At 41.0% G+C, this 23,516-nt stretch overlaps 1 protein-coding gene across 7 annotated transcripts in view; it reads right to left on the reverse strand.

The window, feature by feature from the left end:
- Nucleotides 1-5,026: 5,026 nt before the first annotated feature.
- rnf220a (ring finger protein 220a) overlaps nt 5,027-23,516 on the reverse strand; it is a 155,281-nt gene continuing 136,791 nt past the window's right edge. For 4 of the 7 annotated variants that reach the window (XM_026314547.1, XM_026314546.1, XM_026314544.1 and 1 more), the window contains 7 exons: nt 19,558-19,750; nt 19,384-19,439; nt 18,989-19,100; nt 12,164-12,275; nt 9,538-9,732; nt 9,049-9,123; nt 5,027-6,704 (listed from right to left, as the gene is read on the reverse strand). In XM_026314547.1, coding sequence (XP_026170332.1) covers nt 6,633-6,704; nt 9,049-9,123; nt 9,538-9,732; nt 12,164-12,275; nt 18,989-19,100; nt 19,384-19,439; nt 19,558-19,750 — 815 coding nt within the window. In that variant the 3' untranslated portion in view covers nt 5,027-6,632. The remainder of the gene's footprint in view (nt 6,705-9,048; nt 9,124-9,537; nt 9,733-12,163; nt 12,276-18,988; nt 19,101-19,383; nt 19,440-19,557; nt 19,751-23,516) is intronic. The other 3 variants (XM_026314550.1, XM_026314549.1, XM_026314548.1) reach the window with 1 other exon arrangement.

The following is a 23,516-nucleotide window of genomic DNA, read 5'->3' on the forward strand; positions in this document are numbered from 1 at the left end:
TCTCCTGATTTCCCCTCACAATTCCCTGCCTGTTGCTTACAGGTAAGTATGGACTTTGCCTAATCTGCCTACATGCCTGCCCAAACTTGATTCTACCTAGTATGTGCTTCTCTCTAGGTCCCCTGTCTGCCTGCCCACCTATCTGAACCTGATTCTACCTATCGTGGATCAGATCCTTTGACTGCTCCCTATTTCCTCTTCTGGTCTGACGTGACAATCAAGCAACCTGCTGGGTCTTCCCTACTAGTCCCAGACCAAGTTCCCCTTTAACTCAGTCCTGTGCTTCTTATCTTTGTTCAGTAAAGCCTTACCTTGTGTGTCTTGCATTTGGGCCCATACTAGCCATATATGCCACCTATTGTTAATATCTTTTCATTTGTGCATATGAGAAAGGTTGTATAAAACGTTACTTCTGGAAAACTAAACAGAAACACCTATACTGAAACAACAATCCATACAACTGCTGTTAATAATGTCAATAATTAAGTCAGAGTATGATTTTTAGGTTTATGACCACCTGCAAACCTGACAACTTTATGATATGGACAGATCATCTAAGAAATTATGTTAATCAAATTGTTATCTGTAAAACAAACACATTTAACCCAATATATGTTAATGTGGCAAATCAGAATATCTATGTGTGTTAACAGCTTTATGCATAAAAATGTCCTTAGCCACCAAGTAATGTCTTCAGTATTTAGAAGTATAGTAAAGTGAACCAAGTACAAACTAATATAGTACATAAAACTAATAAAGAAAAATAAATCTTGATGAATAAGCATGTTAGAAATACACAAACCTTGGCATGATGTCCTTTACTGTTTCCCATCAACTCAAAGTGGTGAGCCAGTTGTTGCACAAACTTTGATCACAGCTGAACATTGGTGATTCAAGCGAACTCTGTCTCCCACTGCAAATATAAATAGCATTTCTATCACATTTTTACTGGTCTCTTCAATTAAGAGATATACAGTAATAATAAATGACAACATAACTGTCTGTTTAATTACAAACATACATTTTATCTATCACTAACATCATCAAAATGAATTACAATTTGGCATTGTGCTTTACACTATATCACATTCACCCATTCGCAAGTACAAGTCAGTGTGAACCTTTATATTAATATATTACACCAGACTGTCTGTTATTAATTTGTATATCATATCCCATCTTTACTCTAAACTGCACATGAAAACAACAGTAAATTACTTTTCTAGCTGTCTGTTCCATTTCCACCTTCACTCTGTCTCTGATGGCTAGAACATCCTCAGTTCTTATATAGTTATTCTTGAATCTTGAATCAAGCATTGAAGTGATGTTCAAAAGCTCCTCTGTGGTGGGGTCACTGTATTTAACCTCCATGTAGGCAAGGACCTTTGCCTTTATTGCTTTGATTAGGTCAGTGTCCTCATCATGTTCTGCCAGAGCAGGACTACTTTCAGATATGACACACTTCCATATTCTTCACAAGAGAGAACATCTGTAAACTATTGGAGAGGATGAAGGGCACTGTTGATTGATTCAAGGACCTCTGTGTCCTGCTAAGTGGGTACCGTGTCTTTCGATCTTCTGATAGAACATGAGACAAGGCCTTACTGTGCTCCAACACCCTGGTAAGATGCAGCATTACATTTTGACAGATAATGCAATGATCAAGACTGTAATAATGGAAAGGTCCTTCTCAAAAAAATATATAATAATAACAGTAATAATAATAAACAGCAATTACAACAAATAAATCACTAATCACTATGAAAGCATTAAGAGTACTGAAAACAAGTCAGGCACACATAACCTACACACACACACACACACACACACACACACAAAGACAGGGTCAGAGAGAGTGAGAGAGGGATACACTTATCAATAGCCAGGTGCAGCCTGTGGCCAAAATACTGGAGCCACATCAATTGATTGTGTTCTACAGCTTTAATGACGTTTGCTGCATTGTCTGTTGTGATGCACATCTGGCCCTCACCTATTTAGCCCCAGCTTGACAAACACTCCTTTAGTCCACTGGCTACATTTTCTCCAGTGTGCTCAACAGGAATGTAAGACGTTTATAGGCGCCAACTCCTCAGGTTAAAATTGCCATCAATAAAATTCACTGTGAGGTATAAATATAGATCAGTGGTTCTGCTCGACCGCAAATCCGCTGTTGTGGCATAATATTCTACATGCCTGAGTTCAGTCTAAACTTTCCCCCCTTCAGTTGAGGGATTGCCGCTTGACTGAAGTATGTCTGGGATGTAATGGTCTATCTTTTCTCCAATGTTCAGAGGAAGTTGTGAAAGCCATCTCTACTGACTGTATTAATAGATACCACATCTTTCATGAGATAACGAATAATGGCACCAGTGATCTCACTGTATCTTCGTGAGCCCTTATTATATGGCGTTACTGATGCTTACTTCTTTCTTGGGCAGCAGCATTAGCAGTAGCAGCACCTTTATCTGCCTTTTTTGCACCAACTTTAGATTCGTCATACTGCTGCTGCTGGTCATTCTTCAAACGTTGATACAAGTTTGTAGTGTTTCCACTGGAGGCAACTATGATTCCACGTCGGAAGCCGAAAATACTGTCAAATAACTGAAGTGCCTCCTTGATCTCCTCCTGTGTTTCTGGTTCTATAGCAGTGATTTTCACACCATGAGAATTTTTACGTGTGGTTTTTGTTAGTGAGCATATACACAGACTTTTCAACTGGAGTCTCTTCTGATTGGTGAGTATGCCAAGCACGTGAGAGGCACAACACTTCTATTGGTGAGCATGAACGGCTGTTACAGGAATTTAAAACGCGTCGCCTAGATGTGAACGTTATATAGGGTAAATAATCAGGAGTTTGCAGTTTGCGAATCACATGCCAATTCAAATCACAATTACAGTAAAGAAAAAAAAAAAAAAAAAAAAAAAAGGATAAATCATTCAGCCCAATAAGTCAGTGAGATGGTGTCAATCTGGAGCCAAATATGAATACAGAGGTGAACAAGGCCAAAGCCAATGCCAGGGATAGGCATGGAGTCTGGGGACAGGCATGGAGGATACAAGCATAAGAATTAGTACATACTAATTTCTTGTTTGTCATGGTCATTAAAAAAGCATATAACAAGGACTGCTGGAAGATATTGAAGAAAAAACTGATCAAAATCAACAAATATAGAGCTAAGTTGCTGTAACCAGCTATCATCCAAAATGTGCCTGGTCCAAAAGGTATAATAATACACCATTGGTTGTGTTACTGCCATGTACTAATGCTAGTGTACTTGTCTGTACTTACCAGGCAAGGGGACATATGTGGAAGAAAAGAAACTCCTAATTTGCATGTTGCGTGTATGTACTGAAATAATATAAATAGATTGGACAAAAAAGAAACATTTCAAGTATATAGCAAAGTGAATATAAAGTTAAATCAACGCCTGTCTGAATCACAATGATTTTACCATTTCCAGTACTATAGGACATTATTTGGACCATGGGCTGTACCATGGCTGTACTTTGGCAAAACTGTAAATACCATCCACTACCTAGTATCATGGTACTTTTTTCCCCTATTCTGAAGTATAATTCTGGGCATGATAACAACTGATTTAATGAGGTGATAAACAGGTGATTAGTGGGATAGTGTGAAACCAGTTAGCTGAAGTCACTCTGTCCTGCCACAGATGTTTAAACCAAGAGCAGCCTTTGAACGTGACATGGGCCGACCTCGTCTGCTGAGCTGTGGCATTTAGCCAGACATAATAATGCTTATTGAAATAGAGTTCAATAAAAGCAGGTAAAACAAATAAATAAAAATAATAAAACATATTTTAAAATACCATTCTTGTTTACACATATTCAGCAAATCACATGAAATATCAGTGAGAAAATGCACAGGGTAAACAAAATTGGGATCTAGTCAAAAAATAGTTCTACTGGAGATTAAAATTTCACCATATTTATAAGTTAATACTGATACATGATGTTAGTGTTTTACTGTTTGTATTTGTAATTTGTAACTGTAAACTATGGTTGGGTTGGTAGGGATACAATGAATTGTAAGAAAAATATTCAACAGTACTCTTTGGATTTATTCAAAAGAACAGGTTTTGAACATGGTGGGTGGCCTCAGTGAGAGGATACTTGAGTTCATCAAACAAGCCTGTGTGAGAACATACAAAAAAGGTTGGAAACCACTGCATAAATGGAAACATTAAAGATAAAAGATTTCTCATTAGGCTGGGAAATTTTTCAGGCATGCCAATTATTCTGCAGAGTTGCATCATGATTATAATTTACAGGGATAATGAAAATGATTAGGCCAGACTTTCAAGGAATTGCTACCTTGGCGCACATGCATTGGCAACGATGAGGGAGGGGAATTAAAACAAGAAAAGCCAAGGGGGGTAATTGAGATTTACAATCATTTAATTAATGTCAAATGTAGTTTACAAACGGGAAAGACATGTACCATTTTCAAGAATATACAAGACACAAATTAGGTCTGACACAATCCTCGTGTGCACTTTGTCATCTTTGGGGCAGGTTTAACTTAATGTAAGGTTGGAGGAATCACAATGTGACTGCAACAGCTTAGCATCGCATCATTTTCTTTATTTTCTGGCATTTACCTACCAGGGTGTGTAACTACATGATGAGCTAAACAAAAGGAACAATGCTAAAGAAAATTGATGTTCATCAAGTCACCTATTATAGCTGATCAAGCCTTGCTTTTCTTTGCCCCAGTATTATTTGTCCTGCTAAAAAGAAGGATCCCAGAGTCTATTGATTTCTTTCTGAAAACAAACCACTAATGTTCAAACTGTGGGCCTTTTTCATTACCTCACTGTGGATGGAGGTGATCAATTTGTACCTTTAAGAAAGCAAACACTACTGACACTGAGATGATGCACAAATCCTGTTAAAGATGCACATGAACAGAATGTGTCTTTTACATTAAGGCCATCTTCCTCATAACGCAAATATTTTTCTTCACGGTCTTATTTTACCACTCAGGTTGCGTGAACAGGACCACTCGTGGTATTTGAGAAATTTTATTTTTTCGTTTTTTTAAGCATTTCTTTACAACAATACAGACGTCACAGAATACATAGTTTTACAAACACAAAGCACACCACCACCTCGGCTGCTGCTGATGCTGCTGTATAGGGAAGGGAGAAATGTTGAGGTTGCCAGTTCAGGCTTGGCCATCCTTCTTTTCCAGAAACCTCTCTCATCTGTTATAACTTACAAAGAACCATTAGGGACCTTTTTGCAGCATAGCAGTATGAGAAGAATGAAAAAAGCTTTCTTTTGAGACATGGAAGAGTAAAACAAAGTGTGTGTCTAGACTATGATCTGAGCATGTTGTTATTTCAGCTGAGAAGAAGCAGAAATGGAAGTTAAAAGAAGAGGCTCAGTTGGACATTTGTTGCAACTAAAGAGCACGTTCCATTGTTCTGCTTGCTTGCAGGAAATCCTGGGCAATAAGAATCTCTCCGATACTCTGCAGAAAAATTACATCACCTAAATCTTGACCATTTAGTCTTGAGTAGTTTATTATTACTTAATTTTTTTATTCCTGTACAGTGAAATAAAACTTCAATGGCTCTTCAAATGGTCTTTTTTTTTTCTTTAAAAAATACAGAAGGCTTCTTTAATTCCAGCCATTTTTTCCCCAAACATCATTCCCACACCTTTCCAACTAAAAACTTTGACATTATATACTTCTGTGTGTGTCTGCTAATGGTAATGTGCGTGTGTGTTTGCATCTGTGTGTACATGTGTTTGTCTAAGTGAACTCTATGTCATTTACACCCAACATTGTAAACATACATAGAACTATATTACATGTGCTTGCACTGCATCTTGGAGGGGAAGGAATTTTGGTTTACTTCACTAGAACACCAACACAATAAGGGAAGAAGAGGAGGAACGGCTGGCAAAGAGAAGAAGAGGTGGAGGAGGAGTGTCAAACTCCATTTCAAGGTTGTGAGGTTATTCTCAGTTTGGTTGAAAGCACAGGTTTAGTGGCCCTTTTTAATTCTCTTAAGCAACAATGCATGAAGATAAAGTTTAATCTTGGGAATAGTGGGGGGAAAAAAAACAAGGAGCTTTCTTTCTTCAGGTTAGAGCCTGTTGCCTAGCACCACTGAAATGTCAAAGAGCTGGAAGGAGAAAAAAGAAGGGCTTGTATTTCTGTATTAAGAAGTTCTTTTCAGGGTCAACTCCAGCAGCCTGAAGCTACCAGGTCTCAGCGCGACTTAGCTGTGTGCTCAGAGTCTCTGCTGCTTCAGTGGACTATACCCTACGTTACATGTTGATGGAATCATGTCCGTGAGGAAGAGCAAAGAAGTCTGCTGGGGAGTGGGGGCTGCAGATCTCCGTGTTTTACATTTTTTTTGTGGGTGGCCAGGCAGCCAGCTATAGTCAGTGAGTGCTGCTTCATTCAAACCAGATTCACCCTCTTCAAAGAGCTGTGAAGTCTCAGTCATCTGGTCTCTGTATGCTCTTAGAGAGTTCGGAGCTACGATCCAGGCCACTAGAGAAAACAAATGGCAATCGAGAGGAGAGAGGTGCGATGAAATCCAACATGGAAAAAGTTATGGACTGGAAGGACGAAGAGGCAGGGAATGTGCTCTTTACAAGTAGACACGCCTCAGGTCTCCTGGTGAGGTGATGGTGTTACACTGCGGGCACAGCTTCTTGTTGCCCTGTGATGAATACACAGGCAACAGCTTGATTAGTTACACAGAATATGAGTTCAAGGTTCAAAGTGTAATATTTAGAGTGAACTCTTAGTGGAACAGTATTCATTATAGCATTGATAAATATGTCGTCATTAGTGTGTGATAACCAGAAAATACCAACTTTTGCATTTTCTTTATCTTAGAATGAGCCTTTTAAATCTACATAGGGAGCGGGTCTCCTTTTACGGAGGCAGTCATGTTGTGCCACCTTTTCCTACAGTAACACAGAACGGACAAACCTAGCACCTCATTCAGGGTTACACAGACACAATAAACCAGATACAGTCACTCTTCGCAAAACAGCAACTAAGGGCACTTGACATGCATGTTAATGGTGACATGATTTGTCTAGTTGACTAGTGCTTGACTAGTGAGCTAAGTATTACGACCTCCCCTTCAATCTGCTGAGTACCTTTACAGTCTTCCCTTCAGCCCTCTTCCTCTTGCTCTACACTGCTTTGATAGTGTGCAGTAAAGCAGCAGGTGATAACTGGGTGGTCTCCACCACTGTCCACCATCTCTCAGACTCTTTTCTACTCTCTTCCAGTCAGCTTGTTCCTAACTTATTTTAACTGAAAGCACACTTTGTTCTGTAAAATTACATTATTTTCTGTGTTGGTAAAGCTACAAAATTGTCCCTCTTTCACAGCCTATTTCCTTTGTTTGCTCACATAAATAATAATCAGAACTTTCCATAGCCAAGTCACCACAAATGATGTCCTTACTGATGTGTTATAATAACCATATGTATCATCATTAAAAGATGAGTAGTCTGGAAACCAGACTACATGAATGTTTGAAACAATGCTATGCTCGTATAAAAGGTAATATGATATTCCCTGATGTTTCCAGAAAATTTACAAAGCCCCTTAATTTTCCCTGACAGAGCTTCCTATATGCCCATGCCATGAAATCTGAATCTGAGAGTGTTTTGTCATTTCTGCACTGTGTGAAGAACCCTGCTTCTTTGTTTGCAAGCCTGTTGAAGCTCCTGTGTAGTGTGGGCTGTGAGCGTGTGTGGATGTGTGTGCCCGTCACACTGTGCTTCAGCTGCCTTACTCATTAAAACAGTGAGGGGCTTGGGTGACGTTAACTAGATTCCCAGGCATTTACTTTGATCAAGCCCTCCCATTTTAATAGCTGTCTCCAGACCATGGATTGAATGTACCGTACATTAGACCAGTGATGGCAGCGTGCACACACGCCCAATATACAGGTAAAAACAGTAGGTCTCTTCCAAAAGGAAAACTAGTAGACAGTTGAATCACCAGTAACATACTTAACAAAACCTTTTCAAAAACATCATAGCAGCTAAAAATGTCTAACCACTCAGGTGGACCATAAACCAGCTTTGGGCAAGCTCCTTACCAAATGTTAATAACATGCTGGCAGTTAGCATACTGTCATTCTACAACAGCTCATAACATAACACTAATGAGACTGATTGAAATTCCTTATTGACTTTTTGGGTATCCTGTCATGGACTTATTTGAGAAATTTAAATTTTTGTTTACTCATTGTGCGTGATAAAAAGAGACCATTAAAAAATTTCATGATTCTAGATTCATCCCTTTGAGGAGAATAAATGCCTGTAATAAACTTTTCCTGTCATTGTGCTTTGCATTAAATTAAGCTAAATGTGGGGAATTGCTTGTTAATAATCGTTGCCTTTTGTGTACCAAACCTGGCAATAGAGTTTGCGTGTGAGTAGGAAAACAGAGTTGAGATAGAAAGGGTGATGTTAAAAGGAAAAGACAGAAATACAGCAGAGGTGAGACAAAAAAATAGACATTACAGAAAAACATGGAGAGAAACAGAAGATAACCAGTGAAGAATCAGGGAGTCTGTTTATCCTCCCAGCAGGGGCAATGCTGCTTCCCTCTGCGCTCCATTTATCACATTAGCAACAGCTAATTGCACTCTACTGAATGTATTAGACTATCAAATAACCAACAGACCACTGTGGTGTAAGTGTGTATGTCTATGTGTCTGTGTGTGTTGGCCTAGGGTGCTACGTAGATCTCAATGCAGGTTTAGGTTGACCACTGTATTCCAACATTTTTACAATTCCTTCCAAGCTTTTCCCCCACTTAGAAACTGAAGTGTTTGCATTGACTGGATTGTGTGTGTGGAAACAGGTCATTTGGGAAATATTACATTTTAGTTCCTCCCTGTGGGGCACACACACAAAGACATTCACTGACTATAAAATGAGGCTCCAATAATTTCATGGCAGGAGCAGCTGCCCTGCAGCCCAATGCACAATGTGTGTGTGTATATGAGTGAAGTATGTTGAGTTTGTGCATACCAGGGTCCTGAGCCAGCATTCTTCACAATGGACGTGCCAACACTGGATGGAGGTGAGCGGCATTGTGTAGGAGTCCTGAGAAGAGAAGAAAAGAAAAAACAAAAAAATGATAAATTACACCATATTCATCAGACACATGCCCATAAACAGCAACCGTAACAACACTGTATTTACCTGAACAACCAACAGCATCAAACCACTAACCATAGGACAACACAGCCAGCAGCCACAAAACCACTGAGTAAGGCATCAATGGGGCAATGAACCAACAACCTGTTCACGCATACACACGCAATACACGATATCGGGCAGGCAACAAGCAGAGACGGAGGGAAGCAGGCAGAGGGAGGAAAGGATGAGGGAGAAAGCCATGAGTGAACCCAACCTGATGAGTGCACTGTTCTTTTCCTCTCAAAAAGAATGCACAGATGAGGGAGGAGGAAGGGAGTGGGTGAGGACGAGGAGCAGAGGAGGGAGGGAGTGCCTTACCCTCCGTACGGGCTGTGGGAGGAGCCTCTTTATGCCGCTGCCGTAGCCACCAATCACAAGGCCCCTGTACAGGCAGTACAGGCCGAGGGGGAGGGACTTAGGCTGCCTCTCTCCGACCTCATTGGCCAGTGGCCGGGGCCCAGGCCATGCCCCTAGGCTCTTGATCTCCACACCTGACTGGATAGCAGGCTTCCTCTGCGGAAGGAGGGGGTGGGGGTGGGAGAGGAGAGGAGGGGGCGAAAGGTGGCAGCTAATCACAGAGCTGGCCTTTTACTGAGTGCATGCACACGCATACACCATGGTGCAATATGAACACGTGTGCAGAGAAACACACTGACCCACACATAGATGTAAGAGGGTACGGCAGCCAATGAGCAATGGAGGTTGAGAACAACTGTATGACTTCAAGAAGTATGATAAGAAGTCAAAGTCAAAAGGATAGTCTTAAACGTAAGAAATGGTCAGGATTTTAAGATGTATCACTGGTCACAGTTTGAATGGTGGAGTTTAATGATTCATGTTCATTACATAAATAGCTTCATTTCCACTGATTCCTATTTACATTGTTAACACACAAATGCTCTATGGTGGGCTTGAATTTATCAATCTCAAAACCTATTTATGTATCAACTTATGGCCCACATGATGATGAGGCTGAACAGAATAGAGGATGTTTGAATCTAAACCTCAATCTTCATTTTAAAGGGCGCTCCACCAATTTCCAGTTTCCTGGCTTCAATTCCATCTGAGTATGATTTCCATCAAGTTTTTAGAAATGACCTTAATGAAGTCACTGGAAATATTTCAGCTTTGGTTTGAGATGTAAAAAAACATAGCCTTCTCTACATGACCAGCAGGTGGGGGTAGACATCCACTAATAGGACTAGCCCACTGCACTGAATTCAACTCAGGACCAGGAAAACATGAAGAACTTGAGCCAACTCAGCAGCAGAACAGCACTCATTTTCTACTTACATATAACTACCAGAGCAACAGGAGGTTATAATAAGCATCTTACAAAAATCCTGTGCAAAGGCTTCACAATGGACAGTGTAACAAGGTTCGGAGTCATTGCTCTGCTAAAAATTTTAGACTTCTCTCCAATGATGTCCATGTTTCAACTACTTGCCACCTACAGAGAATGATGCACTGTGTTTTAGATCAGACACACAGCGACAGGTTCAGGACAGACAGAGACAGATTAGATATAAGACCTCCCTGTGTGTACATAAATTTGTGTTTCTCTGTATGCCTGTGTGTGAGAGATGAGGGACAGTGACGGATGACGAGAGAAGAGCCTTATGTCCAATGGGCAGTGAGTGATCGATCGCTGTGCCTTGCACTCCGTGTCACCTCGGGCACCCATCGACCTTTAGGAGGCATAGGCGTTGGTAATTACCCGCTTTTCTCTCTCCTCTCTCTCCCACACTCACACATGCACGCTCGCGCACACACACATATAGACACACACTCACATGAGCAAAGAATGCTGATGCTACACTGTCCACAGGCTTGAAGGATGGGGTACTTGACAACACAAACACTTATGGGGGATGTAGGTACAGTCACATCTCAAGCACCTGATGAACATGAATATTGACAATTCTGCTTGATATTGTCAAGGAACGACATGTGGCATATATTATTGATCTATGAATCCAATCTGTCAACTTAAAAGCTGGGCACAGAAGCATCCCTTAATGTACTACTACCTTCCCCATCTTATGATTTCAGCTTGTGTGTCCAATGAGCAAACGTTTACTGAACATTATGTCACAATCCCATCTTTGTGAGGTCCTTCTGTCTTTCTCATATGTAACATATGTTGAAATCACTCATATACTAAACTCTCATATGTTGAAATCAGCAGGTAAAAGAAGAGAGAAAAGTACAAGAAGTTTTGTAGCACAACAGTCTTCCAAAGCCATGCAAGAGCAGAAACCACCACAACACATCAACACACCACCACCAGCACTTAAAGAGTGATAGCATGACATCCAGAAACTAAGGGAAGAGCGATGCACACAACTTCTACATGCATTTATCCAGTACAAGTATCCTACGTACAACACAATACACAAACATTATTTAATATGAGTGTTTACACCTAAAGCTGAACTGAGATCTGGAATCTGGTCGCAGTAAATTAATTTCTCAGTGTTTCCTGAAGTGTAGAGCAGTGCAGTCGGACCAGTAATCTTTCAGAAAGCACAAAGTGACCAGTTTGATTACAGATAATTTATATTGACTGTGGTCCCATTCAGGGGCTTGATCCTTAGAAGGAGCATGGATCAAGTTCCCAATGTACAGTACTTTGGAGGATACGTATGCTAGCAGAGATGGTATGAGCTATGTTTCAGATTTGGAAGGTCTGGCCTTTGAATTAGAACATATACTGTGGACTTTGAGTTGTTCATCAGGGCTTGAGGGCTAGTGGAAAATTACTACTAATCCCAGCACTGATGACAGTTCTCCAAACCACAGTCAAACCACTGTTCATGATCCTACCTGAAGTTTTAGGCAAACTTGATTTAGCACTTGATTTACTTGACTTAGAGGTTCAGTGCCTCCATTAAGCCTTGATGCATACAAAAACAGACACCATTCATCTCAAAGTCATACTCACCATACAGATCAGACACTTGTATCGGTCGCCTCTCAGTATCTGCTTCTCCAGCTCTCTAATACGAGCCTTCAGGGCCTCCATGGTGGTAGCCGTAGACTCCTCCTCTGTTACCCTGGTACACAAAAGGCAGGAGGGAGAGAAGTTTAGTTTTAATATTTTAAGACTTGCTAGAGAATCAGTCAAATTCAACATCAGCTATCATTAATAAAAGTAAAGTCGGGCATGTTACGTCCATGCTACAGAGAAAGCTGAGAAGTCTGAGATTTTTTGACTGAAAACCCATATGAAAACAACAGGAAGCCGCACACGTTTTTGTTTTGTGTGTTTTAGAGATTGCATCATGCAAGTTCTGTCTTTCTGGTAGCTGACTGTAATACTGTCATGCAGCATTCAATCACACTTTCCTGCGACCCTACTATCTTAAAATATGTGTTCACTCCCTCAATGTGAATTTCATTCTCCATTCTTTAAATAAGTGTATTGAAGTTCAATTCTCCGCAGCTTTTTCATCACTGCCCTTTCTACTGAGCAAACCTGCTCTCTGACACTTATAGTGTGACATGTTTCTATTGAACACCTCTTTGTCATGACCTTCTCTGTCTCTGCAGCTCAATACACAGTCAGGTATCTTGAAAGCATCCCACCCATTACCAATGTCTGTCCGATATACAGCATGACATCTTTCTATTTCACACACCTGTATGTCAAGGGCCCTATCTTCCCACAGATTTACAACTTTTGCCCCATCCTTTGCCCGTTCCCACTAGCCCTTAATATTTACTCAGACTCCACCCTCCTTTTCATTCTTCTTCGTCCTGTCATCTTTTTCTAACATCTCATGTTCACCTTTCATCCTCTTCATCTGCTGTTATTTTTCCCTATGTATCCCCATGTCTGTCTATTGCTTGCTATTTATTTCCTCACCTCTGTATTTATTTCCCCTTCTCCTTTTATCCCTTTCTCCTCCATCATCTCATCCGCCATTCCCCGTCTTCCTGCCTCTAAGCAGACTCTGATTAATGTGCAGCATGATAACAGAAAATGTGTGTTTAACACTGTCCGACAGCATATGAAGCAGCCATAACTAAATCAATACAGTCAATGTGCAGACCACAATGCTGATGATGTTGATTATGCACAGGGAGACGAGGCTGTGCACAAGCCAGCTAGTGTTTATTATAGCCATCGAAACATTCTGTGGCAAAATGTAATAGTAGTGTGTATGTGTGTAACATGGTGTGTGTGTTTATGGTGATGTGGTCATTTTGCAGTCTGATAGTTAGTTGATCTATGGTATTGATCTGGATTGGGAAGGACAAGGAGAAAGAGGAAAGAGGGTGAAAGCAAAAGACAACAATAAGTGGCCTGTGTGTGTGTGTGTGTGTGTGTGTGTGTGTGTGTGTGTGTGTGTGTGTGTCCTATGATATGGCTTCATTTTCTGCATCCCCCAAAGAGCAGCAGAGGCTACAGGGGAAAGGAAACAAGGATTGACTTTCTTAATTTCACTATAAGGGTTGGGTTTCTGTAGATTCATTTTCATTACAGCAGCAGTTTTATATCTTTTTGTCTTCAAACAAGCTCATTAAAATAAAATAAACAACTAAATTAAGAACTAAATTAAAATTAAACATCTCAGGTTTGCGTGGTCATCATCAGACTTTGGATATCCAGTACACTGCAGCATTAAGACAAACTGTGACGCTTAGCTTAGACACCTTACTATTGCAGGTAAGTTTGGGTTTGTGTGCACTGTGTCCTGGAGGAGTAATGGAGTAAGTTGTTTCACAGTGTTTTACAATCAAGGACATGCTGATTGTCACACTGTGTTGAAGTCCTCTGGTTAAAGGACACTCTTCCTAAATACTGTGCCACCTCACCATCGATGCTACCAGATTTTACTTCTTCTGTAGGTTCTCTAGGAAAAATGACCCACTCCAGACCATCCCTGTAACCCCATCAGCATCCCGTGTCTATAAAGACCTAGTTGGGGCTCCTCGCCTGACTCGCCACACCATGCCCTATAAATTGCTTTACCCTCTCCTCTTATTAGTTTGGAGCTTGTAAAAAGCCATTTAGCCTTGATTAGCCTGCTAGCTTATAAAGCAGCAGTGGAGTCTGGGGTGGACAGGGTTGTCCCTCAAATGAGTCTGTCTCTTTCTTTTAACAGCTCCAATAAATCCCTCCATCGCTCCATACACCACAAAACTCTGCCAAGGGGTCCTCTTCTCTTGTCCAAAGTGAGATAAAGAACAGAGATGGAAGAAGTGTTACTCTTTAAAAAAATCCTCCTTCTCTCCCTATCCCTTCTCATGAATAATTCATCCGCGCAGCTAATTTATTTAAAACCATGTTCAAAAAATGTCAGTGTCATGTGGCCTTTACATAAACATGCAGCGGTCATTGGTTCTTGCTAAACTAATAAAAAACAAATCACAGACAAATCACTTACAAACATAAAGAGTTTTTAACAAATTAACGTTAACTAACTTTGGATACATATAGAACCTGCCAACATTTGTCAGTAAATCCAACCAGTGTAAGTCGCTGTCATGTTGTGTACAGCACAGAGTCCTCCTGCACTGTGTCCTGGATTCTCTCTTTACATTCAGTTCTTTACTTCATGCAGAACAATGTGTGTGGCTCCCTCCAATTGCGAACATTTACTGGTATGTACTTGACATCACTTTGTGAAGCTGTGGCCTTGATCTAGAGGCCTGGAATCATAAAATCAGAGCCCCCAAGGCTGAAATACAACTTCAATTAGCAAAACATATTTGCCACTACACCAACTTACTTGCTGCCTTCTAGAGTTTTTGGGTGGTGTGTTTGTGTATGTGACTGAAAGAAAGTGAAATTGCAGTGCATTTCCCAATGGTAAAAAAAAGAAGTAAGAAAGCTAGACAGAGACAGATAGATGGCTCCAACTCCTCTCTATTTAGCTCTTGCTCCCCAATGTGTGTGGGGCTATTTCTCATTTCATTAGTGTGTGTGTGTCGGCGTGTAGCTGAAGACCTCTACCATCCATCTCAATCAGCCTGGTGTCTTAATCTACTGTCTACCTAAATTTTGGCCTCACTCAGCTTCTCTCTCAATGCAAGCAGTTTAAATACATATTACAAAACAATTAATTTTAAAAACTTGCTGTTGCCATACTCTAGCAAACATTTTAGACACCAGATAGGAATATAAATCTCTCACATGTATGTGCTGTGTAAAATAGCAGTGGTATATCCCTTTAGGGCATCATTCTCTGCTGCACCCCGTTAACTGAGGCCTTAACTACACTGACACACCATGATAAAACATTTAAGTCACTATTGATTTCCCCTGCCTCAGCCCAGTTTGTGTGTGTCCGTATGTGTAGGTCTAAGATGACATGGGGGGGGGGGTCTTGTAAGTGCCTGAGAAAAACTGAGACAGAAGATGGGAAGAACAAAGAAATGTGAAAGAAAGAAGAGGAGAAATGTGGGTAAAGGACAGAACAATAAAGAGAAGAACAAGAGAAAAGAGAAAAAGCAGAAACAGCAGGGTGTGTGTGTGTCTGTGTCGAGGGGGGAGGGTGGTTAGAAATCTAGCTTCATCACTTCCAAATTGAGGACAGATTCAATTATTTGCAGAAACCACATGGAAATCTCTCCGCATTGTTCCAGCTGGAGCACCAAATTTGGCAGCAATCTCATTGGCGACATTGGAGGGGCCATTTATCTTGGAGGGGAAAGAGTGTCTCAGGCATTGTACGTGTGTGCGAGTGTGTGTGTGTGTGTGTGTCTGTGAGCTCATTTATCTTGCAGGGGAATGAGCAGGGGAACGAGGACGCCCCGGGAGGCGACCAGATCATTACCCATCTGGGATCAGAGTGAGAGAGAGATTTCACTAACGCTGCCCGGTGCAAAGCCACACACACTCTTGTACAATGTATCAATGTAACGAAAGGAGACAAATCTCATTTTCATTTGGAGATGGAGGGGCAGAAGCTCCACAAATACGTGCATTTATGGCAAACGCAGAGGAGTGAGGCAGGGAATTGTTCCAGCCAGCCAGGTGACTGCTTGTTTCAATGCAATCATTCAGCATCTAGCTGGCTCCCTTTAAACAGACACTTAGATTAAGGCATGTTCTGCTTCAGGTGGCTACTAAGACCTCAGCTAGAATATCATGTTGCCACACACAAGGCTACATTTTGGTCATAACACAGTAATGATATCTGATCATCTGTAAGAAGGTAGTCCATAGTAACCTTTTCACCACTACAGATTCAGAAAGCCTAATCTCTGGGTGATCTCTCTCCCTATATCCAAATTTAAAGTCTTTATTCTCTTGAGGGCATAACTTGAGGGCATGGATTGATGTGGCTCTATGAACTCAGTTTCTGTTGTATCGACATAGATGAAAAAAAAAATATATATATATATATATAAATATATATATACACACACACACACACTGCCTAAAAGATGTCCTAAAATTAGTAGTGACACCAACACTGAACAGGTGCATTGAAATCTCTTTATTTTATATTCCTTTCTATCTGTCTCTCTATCCATCCATCCATCATCTTTCCTAGCTTTGTCCAAGTTTTACCTGATAAAGATCTTAACTAGTCTGCTAGACCTGAAATCAGACACAGTTTGAAAAAGTTATCAGTGTTTCTTTTAAAATGTCAAGGCTACCCAAGCCTCATCACTTCAGAAAACTACAACCAGTACATATACAGGGGCTTCATAAAGGATTTAGACCAGTAAGGAGAAGGACGACCACCTCAGCAGTATTCCATCAATCAGACCTTTATAGAATCAAAATCAGCTTTACTGGCCAAGTGTGTTTACACAGACAAGTGATTTGGCTCTGGTTCACTAAGCTGTCTTTATGCACAAAAATGTACATAAAAGTTAAACTTTGGAAGATAGGAGTGAAAAAGAAAGCAAAATAGAAAAGGCCAGAAATCAGAAGTGATATGTACAAGATTCTTATATATATATATAGTGTATATAGAAATATAAGAGCTGCAGGACAATCTGAATTTCCCCCATGGGGAATGAATAAAGTATCTATCAATCTATCTATCTATAATATACAATCTGTGGACTAGAAGGCTGGCAGAGTGGCATTTTACCAGAGATCATACCTGTGCCGAACCTGAACCTGTACATGCAGTGTGCTTGTGGCATGAGACAGGGGCTGCAGTTCACCTTATAGCAGAGTGACCAGAATCAAACAGCCAAGACTATGCTAGAGTGGCTTTAGGACAAGTGTCTAAGTGTCTTTGAGCTGGGAAGCCAAAGCCCAAACCTCAAAGAATGTATGTGCACAGATGCTGCTGCTGTCTGTCTCTGTCTATGGGACAACAGATGACTCTTTCAATGTAGACCCTTGCTTAGCAAACACCCACGCACACACACAGAGTTCCTGGCCTGCAGTGCTGTTTTTGATCAATACACTTCAAGCTGCTTTGATTATTCACTGTCTATCTCCTCTGCTGATATTTAATATGGGGAACACAGACACATACATGCACGCACGCACGCACGCGTGCGCGCGCGAGCACACACACACACACACGCACACAGAGCCAATTGATTTTTTTTAAAATGAAGCATTTATTGCATGAGGCTATCACAGAGTTGAAAGGGGATGTGTTAGTAAAGTTACAATTACCTGACCACCATGTGGCCTTCGACTGAAGTATCTAACGACATGAAAAACACAGCTATGAAATCTCCAAACAAGGGGTATTCTAAATTGCACTTGAGGTGGACAGAGAAAATCACTAAGAAATAGGGGCTGTGATAGAAGGCCATGAGGAGACAACAGAATACTGACAGTAGCTCTCTGTGTTCATGTGTGTAAGTAATCACATGGGGCGAAAGGACATGAGAATATGCTAGACATGCAGAAGCAAGTAATCAACCAAATCCCTTTCTCTTTGCCCACAGATGTTTCTCTCTCACTCTCGCAATGAGCTGACCTCTATTACCCACGATGGGGACGAGGTTTGTGTGTGAGCGCAGGGTTGTTTACTTGTGGCAGAATATGGATGAGGAGATGGAAATGAGGGAATTACAGAGTGTTGGCCTTTCACACACAGGCTGTTGTAATGGATAGGGTAGTATGGCAGTGTATGTGTGTGTATGTGCATATATGAAACACACCTAGATGAGGGTATTTTTTGTTCTGTGTGATCAAGCCTCTACTTGCACTCACACATAGATCAATAATTAATTTTACTTGTAAACAAACAGTCAATGTTAAAAATTCAGGCCATAGGCATTGTCTGTGAATCACAAGATGTGTATTCATACCATGTGCCATCACTTTTGCCTACCATTTTGGACTAAATTGAAAGCAAAATTTAGACCAAAACTACAGACCAGTCCAAATGTCTTTGTGGAACTGGCAGAAGTGTGAACAAAGATCTGCCAGTGTCTTCACACTGCTGCCTCTGTACACCTGTGTAGCATCTGTTTGTGTGCCTCCATTAATGATTCTAACGCAGTTCTTTGCTCTGAGAGAACATAACTGCAGAAAAAAATCAATACCTGGAGAGACCCACCCTGTCACACACATGCACACAGCTAGCAAAAACAGAATCCACACAAAATGCATCATTTATGACCTCTCTACAAGTCGACTCTCCTACAAGTAAGAAAACTCGTCAGAAAGTCATAGAATCACCAAGAATGTGTGTTTGTGTGCAAGTGTGTGTGTGTGTGTGTGTGAGGGAGATATATATCTGATACTGCAATGGGAAATGCAATTTTCTGTGTCACCTTTTACAACTGGACCATAACACGTGTGCGTGTATGTGCATATTTCTGTGTAACCTACTTTTCGATCTCACTGTTTTTACAAGTGCGCGGGGCACATGAGGAAGAGGAGGATGATGAAGGAGTGCTGGGGTCTGTCTTGCTGCTCTCTCCATTGCTTGTTGAAGGCATTTCTGTAGACACACAAACAGGTGACATGGTTAACACTGGATACCACTTTTCCAACTACAAGCTTTAAATGCAGTAAGTATATACACACTTTAAAAAAAAAGACCTTTAATAAAGGATTCTGCTATTACAAATCACATACCGTTTGTTCACTGTTTGTATGAAAGTACTTGATTAGATGAGAATAAATCTACGTAGAAATTGAAACAAAGTCCAAACTATTCTGGTCTCTATTCTGGACAGACTTTTTTGACATACCATTTAAACTGTTTTCTTGACTAGACTTACCATCACTGGCCCATTTGGAGAACTCAGGAGTTATTCTGTTAGAAGGCATTCCACCACTGCAACACAGACACAAATGCTGATATGAACAGGAACATAAATATACAGCAGCACAGTGTGACAGTACTATGGTTGAGTATTATGCTACACTGGCTCTCTGGTCATTTGGCATCATACTTGAGCACAGCCCCTCGTAGCGCCTCCCTCTCTCTGGCCTCTCCTTGGTCCTCGCCCGCTCCAGAGCAGGGGATGATATCAGCTTCGGTGTACTGCGCTTTACCATATTCCAAGGTGTCATCTCCATCCACATCAAGGTCAGCATCACTGTCTGCTGAGCTTTCCTTTATGCTACATGTAGCGAAACCCGTTCCTGTGAAAATGATGCATACCATTTTTAGCATTAATTTTATTTATTAAGTACAAAATAGGACACTGGCAATCAAGAATACTGTCTATGTTGACAGACTGGCCTCAGCCCAGAAATACACATCTTGGTCTCTGACACATACAGAGACTTTTCCTAAACTCAATCTTGTACTACACATACATAACACAAGTGCAAGTCACACCTTTAGATAAAGCTAAACAAATTAGGAAAACTGTATTTTGCTTGCTTTCTACTTCTATCTCAACTACTGGGATACTACTGGTATCTAATTTTAAAGTTGTAATAACGCAGTTTAAATTGATAAATCTAAAACAAAAATGCATAACAATAAAGAATAAAAGACCTTAAGACCTCTAAAAACTGTTTAAGGGTCCGTTCGCATTGCATCTTTTCCATGCTTAAGTTCATTATTTTAAAAGTAGAGGTACGACAAGCAACGTGCATGTGTTGTGGAACGCCCATTTTTCCTCAGAGCCTCTACGCCGCAGTGAGACAAAAAAAATTCAACTTTACAGATTGCAATGTGTGCCCCACAGGTCAAGTGACAACCAATCAGCTTCACCGTCTGTAACACCTCCAGTTTAAAGGTCAGCCAGGAGGGAGGAACCGTTGATAATCCTGGTACAGAGACACCCAGAGCCCTACGGTGTGTCAAGCTTGTTTTATTTCATTGCTAGGCCAAGCAAAAGTTTTGGTGTTCAAAATCCATTTTGATTTTTCCTGAAACTTTCTTGTCACCATGCAGCGTGCAGCTCATGATTGCTTAGCAACGGAACCATAGGAACACGACCTCCCAAGCACTTGCTTGAAAGGAGGAGACATGGCACGGCTGGAATTTTCCACACTATCTTAAAATTAGCTCTCTGAAACTTTGCTAGACCAATTAAAGACTGTTAGATACCTGAAGGTAGAGGAGAAAGAGATTTGGTCACTGAAAGAGGGTGAAGAGAGAGGCTGTGTTTAGATGAGGTGACTGACACCTTACCTGTCAATCTTTGTGAGAGGAGGGGGAAAGAGGGAGTGTGTGTGTGAGTGGCACTTCTATAAACCCAGTGATGAACGCTCAGACAAACCCTTACCGCTGCCTGACTGCTCCCTTCAGCTCCACTTACCCACACGGCCAGCAGTGTGTGTGTGTGTCCATCACTTAGAGGTTTCTCTTCAGTGTTTGTTTGAGACTGTCTGTCCCTCTGTCACTTAGGCCCTGTCTCTGCAACCACTTCAATGTGTAGGTGAGTGTGTGTGAGCCTGTCTACCTGTCACACCATGCCTATCTACCATGCAAAGGTGGGTAGGTGTGTGTGTGTGTGTGCAGGGCTGCTAAAGTGTGTCACTGTATGTCACTTACACCCTGACTATTCGAGCACTGAGCACTGTGTGTGTGTGTGCATACATGTTTTAGTTAAGATGAAACTCTATAGTTGTCTGTGAGTATCTACTGGTGACAGGCCTGACAACCATCTTATTTACAACTATCCCAATTTCTACAAGTTCTCAGCTGGACTAGTGTGTCTTCGTGTGTGTGGGTGACAAGAGCGTGTGGGACCAAATACAAGCTAGACAGAGCTGACAGCCATCTTATTTAACCCCGTGTCCCAGTGTGTGTGAGTCTCTATACTAAACTTCCTATAACAGTTGGTCTCAGTACACTACAGTCTCTCCCTGCACTATGGTGTCTTCGTCTAAGTGCAAATCAGCTCCAAGGGCTCATCTTTGAGGTTCTTCTGGGATTTAAACATCTGCCACAGCATCACACCCCACCTATTTGCAACTAATTTCACTCTTTAAATAATTTTTAAAAGTAATAATAATAATAATAATAATAATAAATTAATTTAATAATAATTCAATAAGTCATCTTCACTCTAAAAAATAAAAAATGAAGAGGGAGGAGAGAGAATGTGAGTGCGGAGTGACTGAAAGCTGCCGTGATAAAACATGCCACCAGTGCTAAGCCATTTTACAACGGGCCCATGGTTTTTAGTGATCAAATAAAAAGGACCTTTTAACTTTTATTTGGTCCCAGTAGCAGAAGGGAACATATGGGAACAATGGCCCCACAGAGTAAATCTAGCAGCCTGCCAGCTCTGCTCATTTGCTGTGGTGATTTTCAGGGCATGGCAGAAGGCATCATATTATACTATCAAAGCTACTGACGTGGTGAAACATTAAGTCATCCATGCATTTTCTTTACTTTGAAAGTGGTTACAAAACATGCATTTAAAGTTGTGCAATAAGGCACAGCAGTGTAGCCACACATATAACTATACCATGCTTACTAAATCAAAACATTATTTTGATTTTTATTTAATAGTAACAGTGGAGTCATTGCAGGAGAAGAGGGAGACAGAAATTCTGTACATTGTCAGCATCTCCACCCTTGAGCTACAACATCTTGAACTGATAATACCATAAACTTAATGACTAAGTGGAACTAAAGACCTTTGTGATCTTTGGATTTTGGACTGATGATCTAACAAAACAAGACATCTGAATATGTCCCCTTATGTAACTAGGAATTATTCATTATTTTCAAATATTTTATAGACAACTTATCAATTAGTCAATAAAATATCTGTGAGATTCATCAATAATGAAACTGTTAGTTGTTGCCCCAAAGCAGTATACAGCAAATGCAAAAGCTTCAGTACATTTTAAACAATCTCTTTAAAATTGATTAATGCTGTGTGTTCTTCATGGTACACATGCAGCTAATTCAGAACTGGATTTCACATGACCTGATTCGTGTGTGTACGCACTGTGCATGTCTGTGGTGTGTTCACTGTGAGTATGTGTAGCCTGTTTGCTGTGTGTATGTGTGTAATTCCTCTGCTTCTATCTGTCCCTCTAAGCAGTCTTGGCAGGCCAATCTAATCTGTCCAGGGAAAGGTCAGCCCCACTCTAACTGCCTTTCACTCACATTATGCACCAATGCCCCCCCCCCATTTTTCCCTTTGCCTCCCTCTTCGTCCCTGCTTTGCTCACCTCCTTCCCTTTTTTTGTAACATCACCTTTATTCTTTCACATTCCTCCCTCCTCTCTTCTTCACAGCCTTCCTCCCTTCCTTTGCTTTCTGGATAGTTTGCTTCTTTAGTTCTTTACTCTTCGTTTTTTCTCATTATCTCTTTTGCTCTTGTGCACCAGTCCTGCTCGATGAATTGTTTCCCCTCTTTTCTGCTACACAGGATGTGATCAATACACACACACACACCTCCTGCTACCTCCAACACGACCACCCTGTTGTGTCTCATTATCATAACCACCTCCTGAATATTGTTCACTCTTGACTCATTAACTGCAACTTTTATTCTCTGAGTTAGAGCAGCATAGGAGACATTTTACATACAGTTTACATACATGTCCCTGCAACAAAACTACACAGCTCAGAAGAGGCAGGCTAGATCAAAGGAACTCATCAAGCTAACTGATGGCCCGGATCATCCGATTGACTGGCCCTGACAACATCCTGTTACCATAGCAATTATCGCCCCTGCCCCTCCAAGAGACAGAGAGAAGGGGGTGGCAAAGGTCACTATACTATCTTTCTGCCCTTTACAGGTCAGAAAGAGTGGGACAGAGATGAGGAAAGGGACACAGACACACAGATATGAGACGGCCAACTTTGAAGTCCATTTACAAAGCTGAGATATCTCCTCATCTCAAGCCCTCTGGGGCCATCTCAACCTGCAATAATCCCCCTTTTTTTCTCCTCTGTCTCTCAGGACGGCCTCATATCAAACCTAAGGAT

This window comes from Mastacembelus armatus, chromosome 17 (genome assembly GCF_900324485.2).
Source record: "Mastacembelus armatus chromosome 17, fMasArm1.2, whole genome shotgun sequence".
NCBI lineage: Eukaryota > Metazoa > Chordata > Actinopteri > Synbranchiformes > Mastacembelidae > Mastacembelus > Mastacembelus armatus.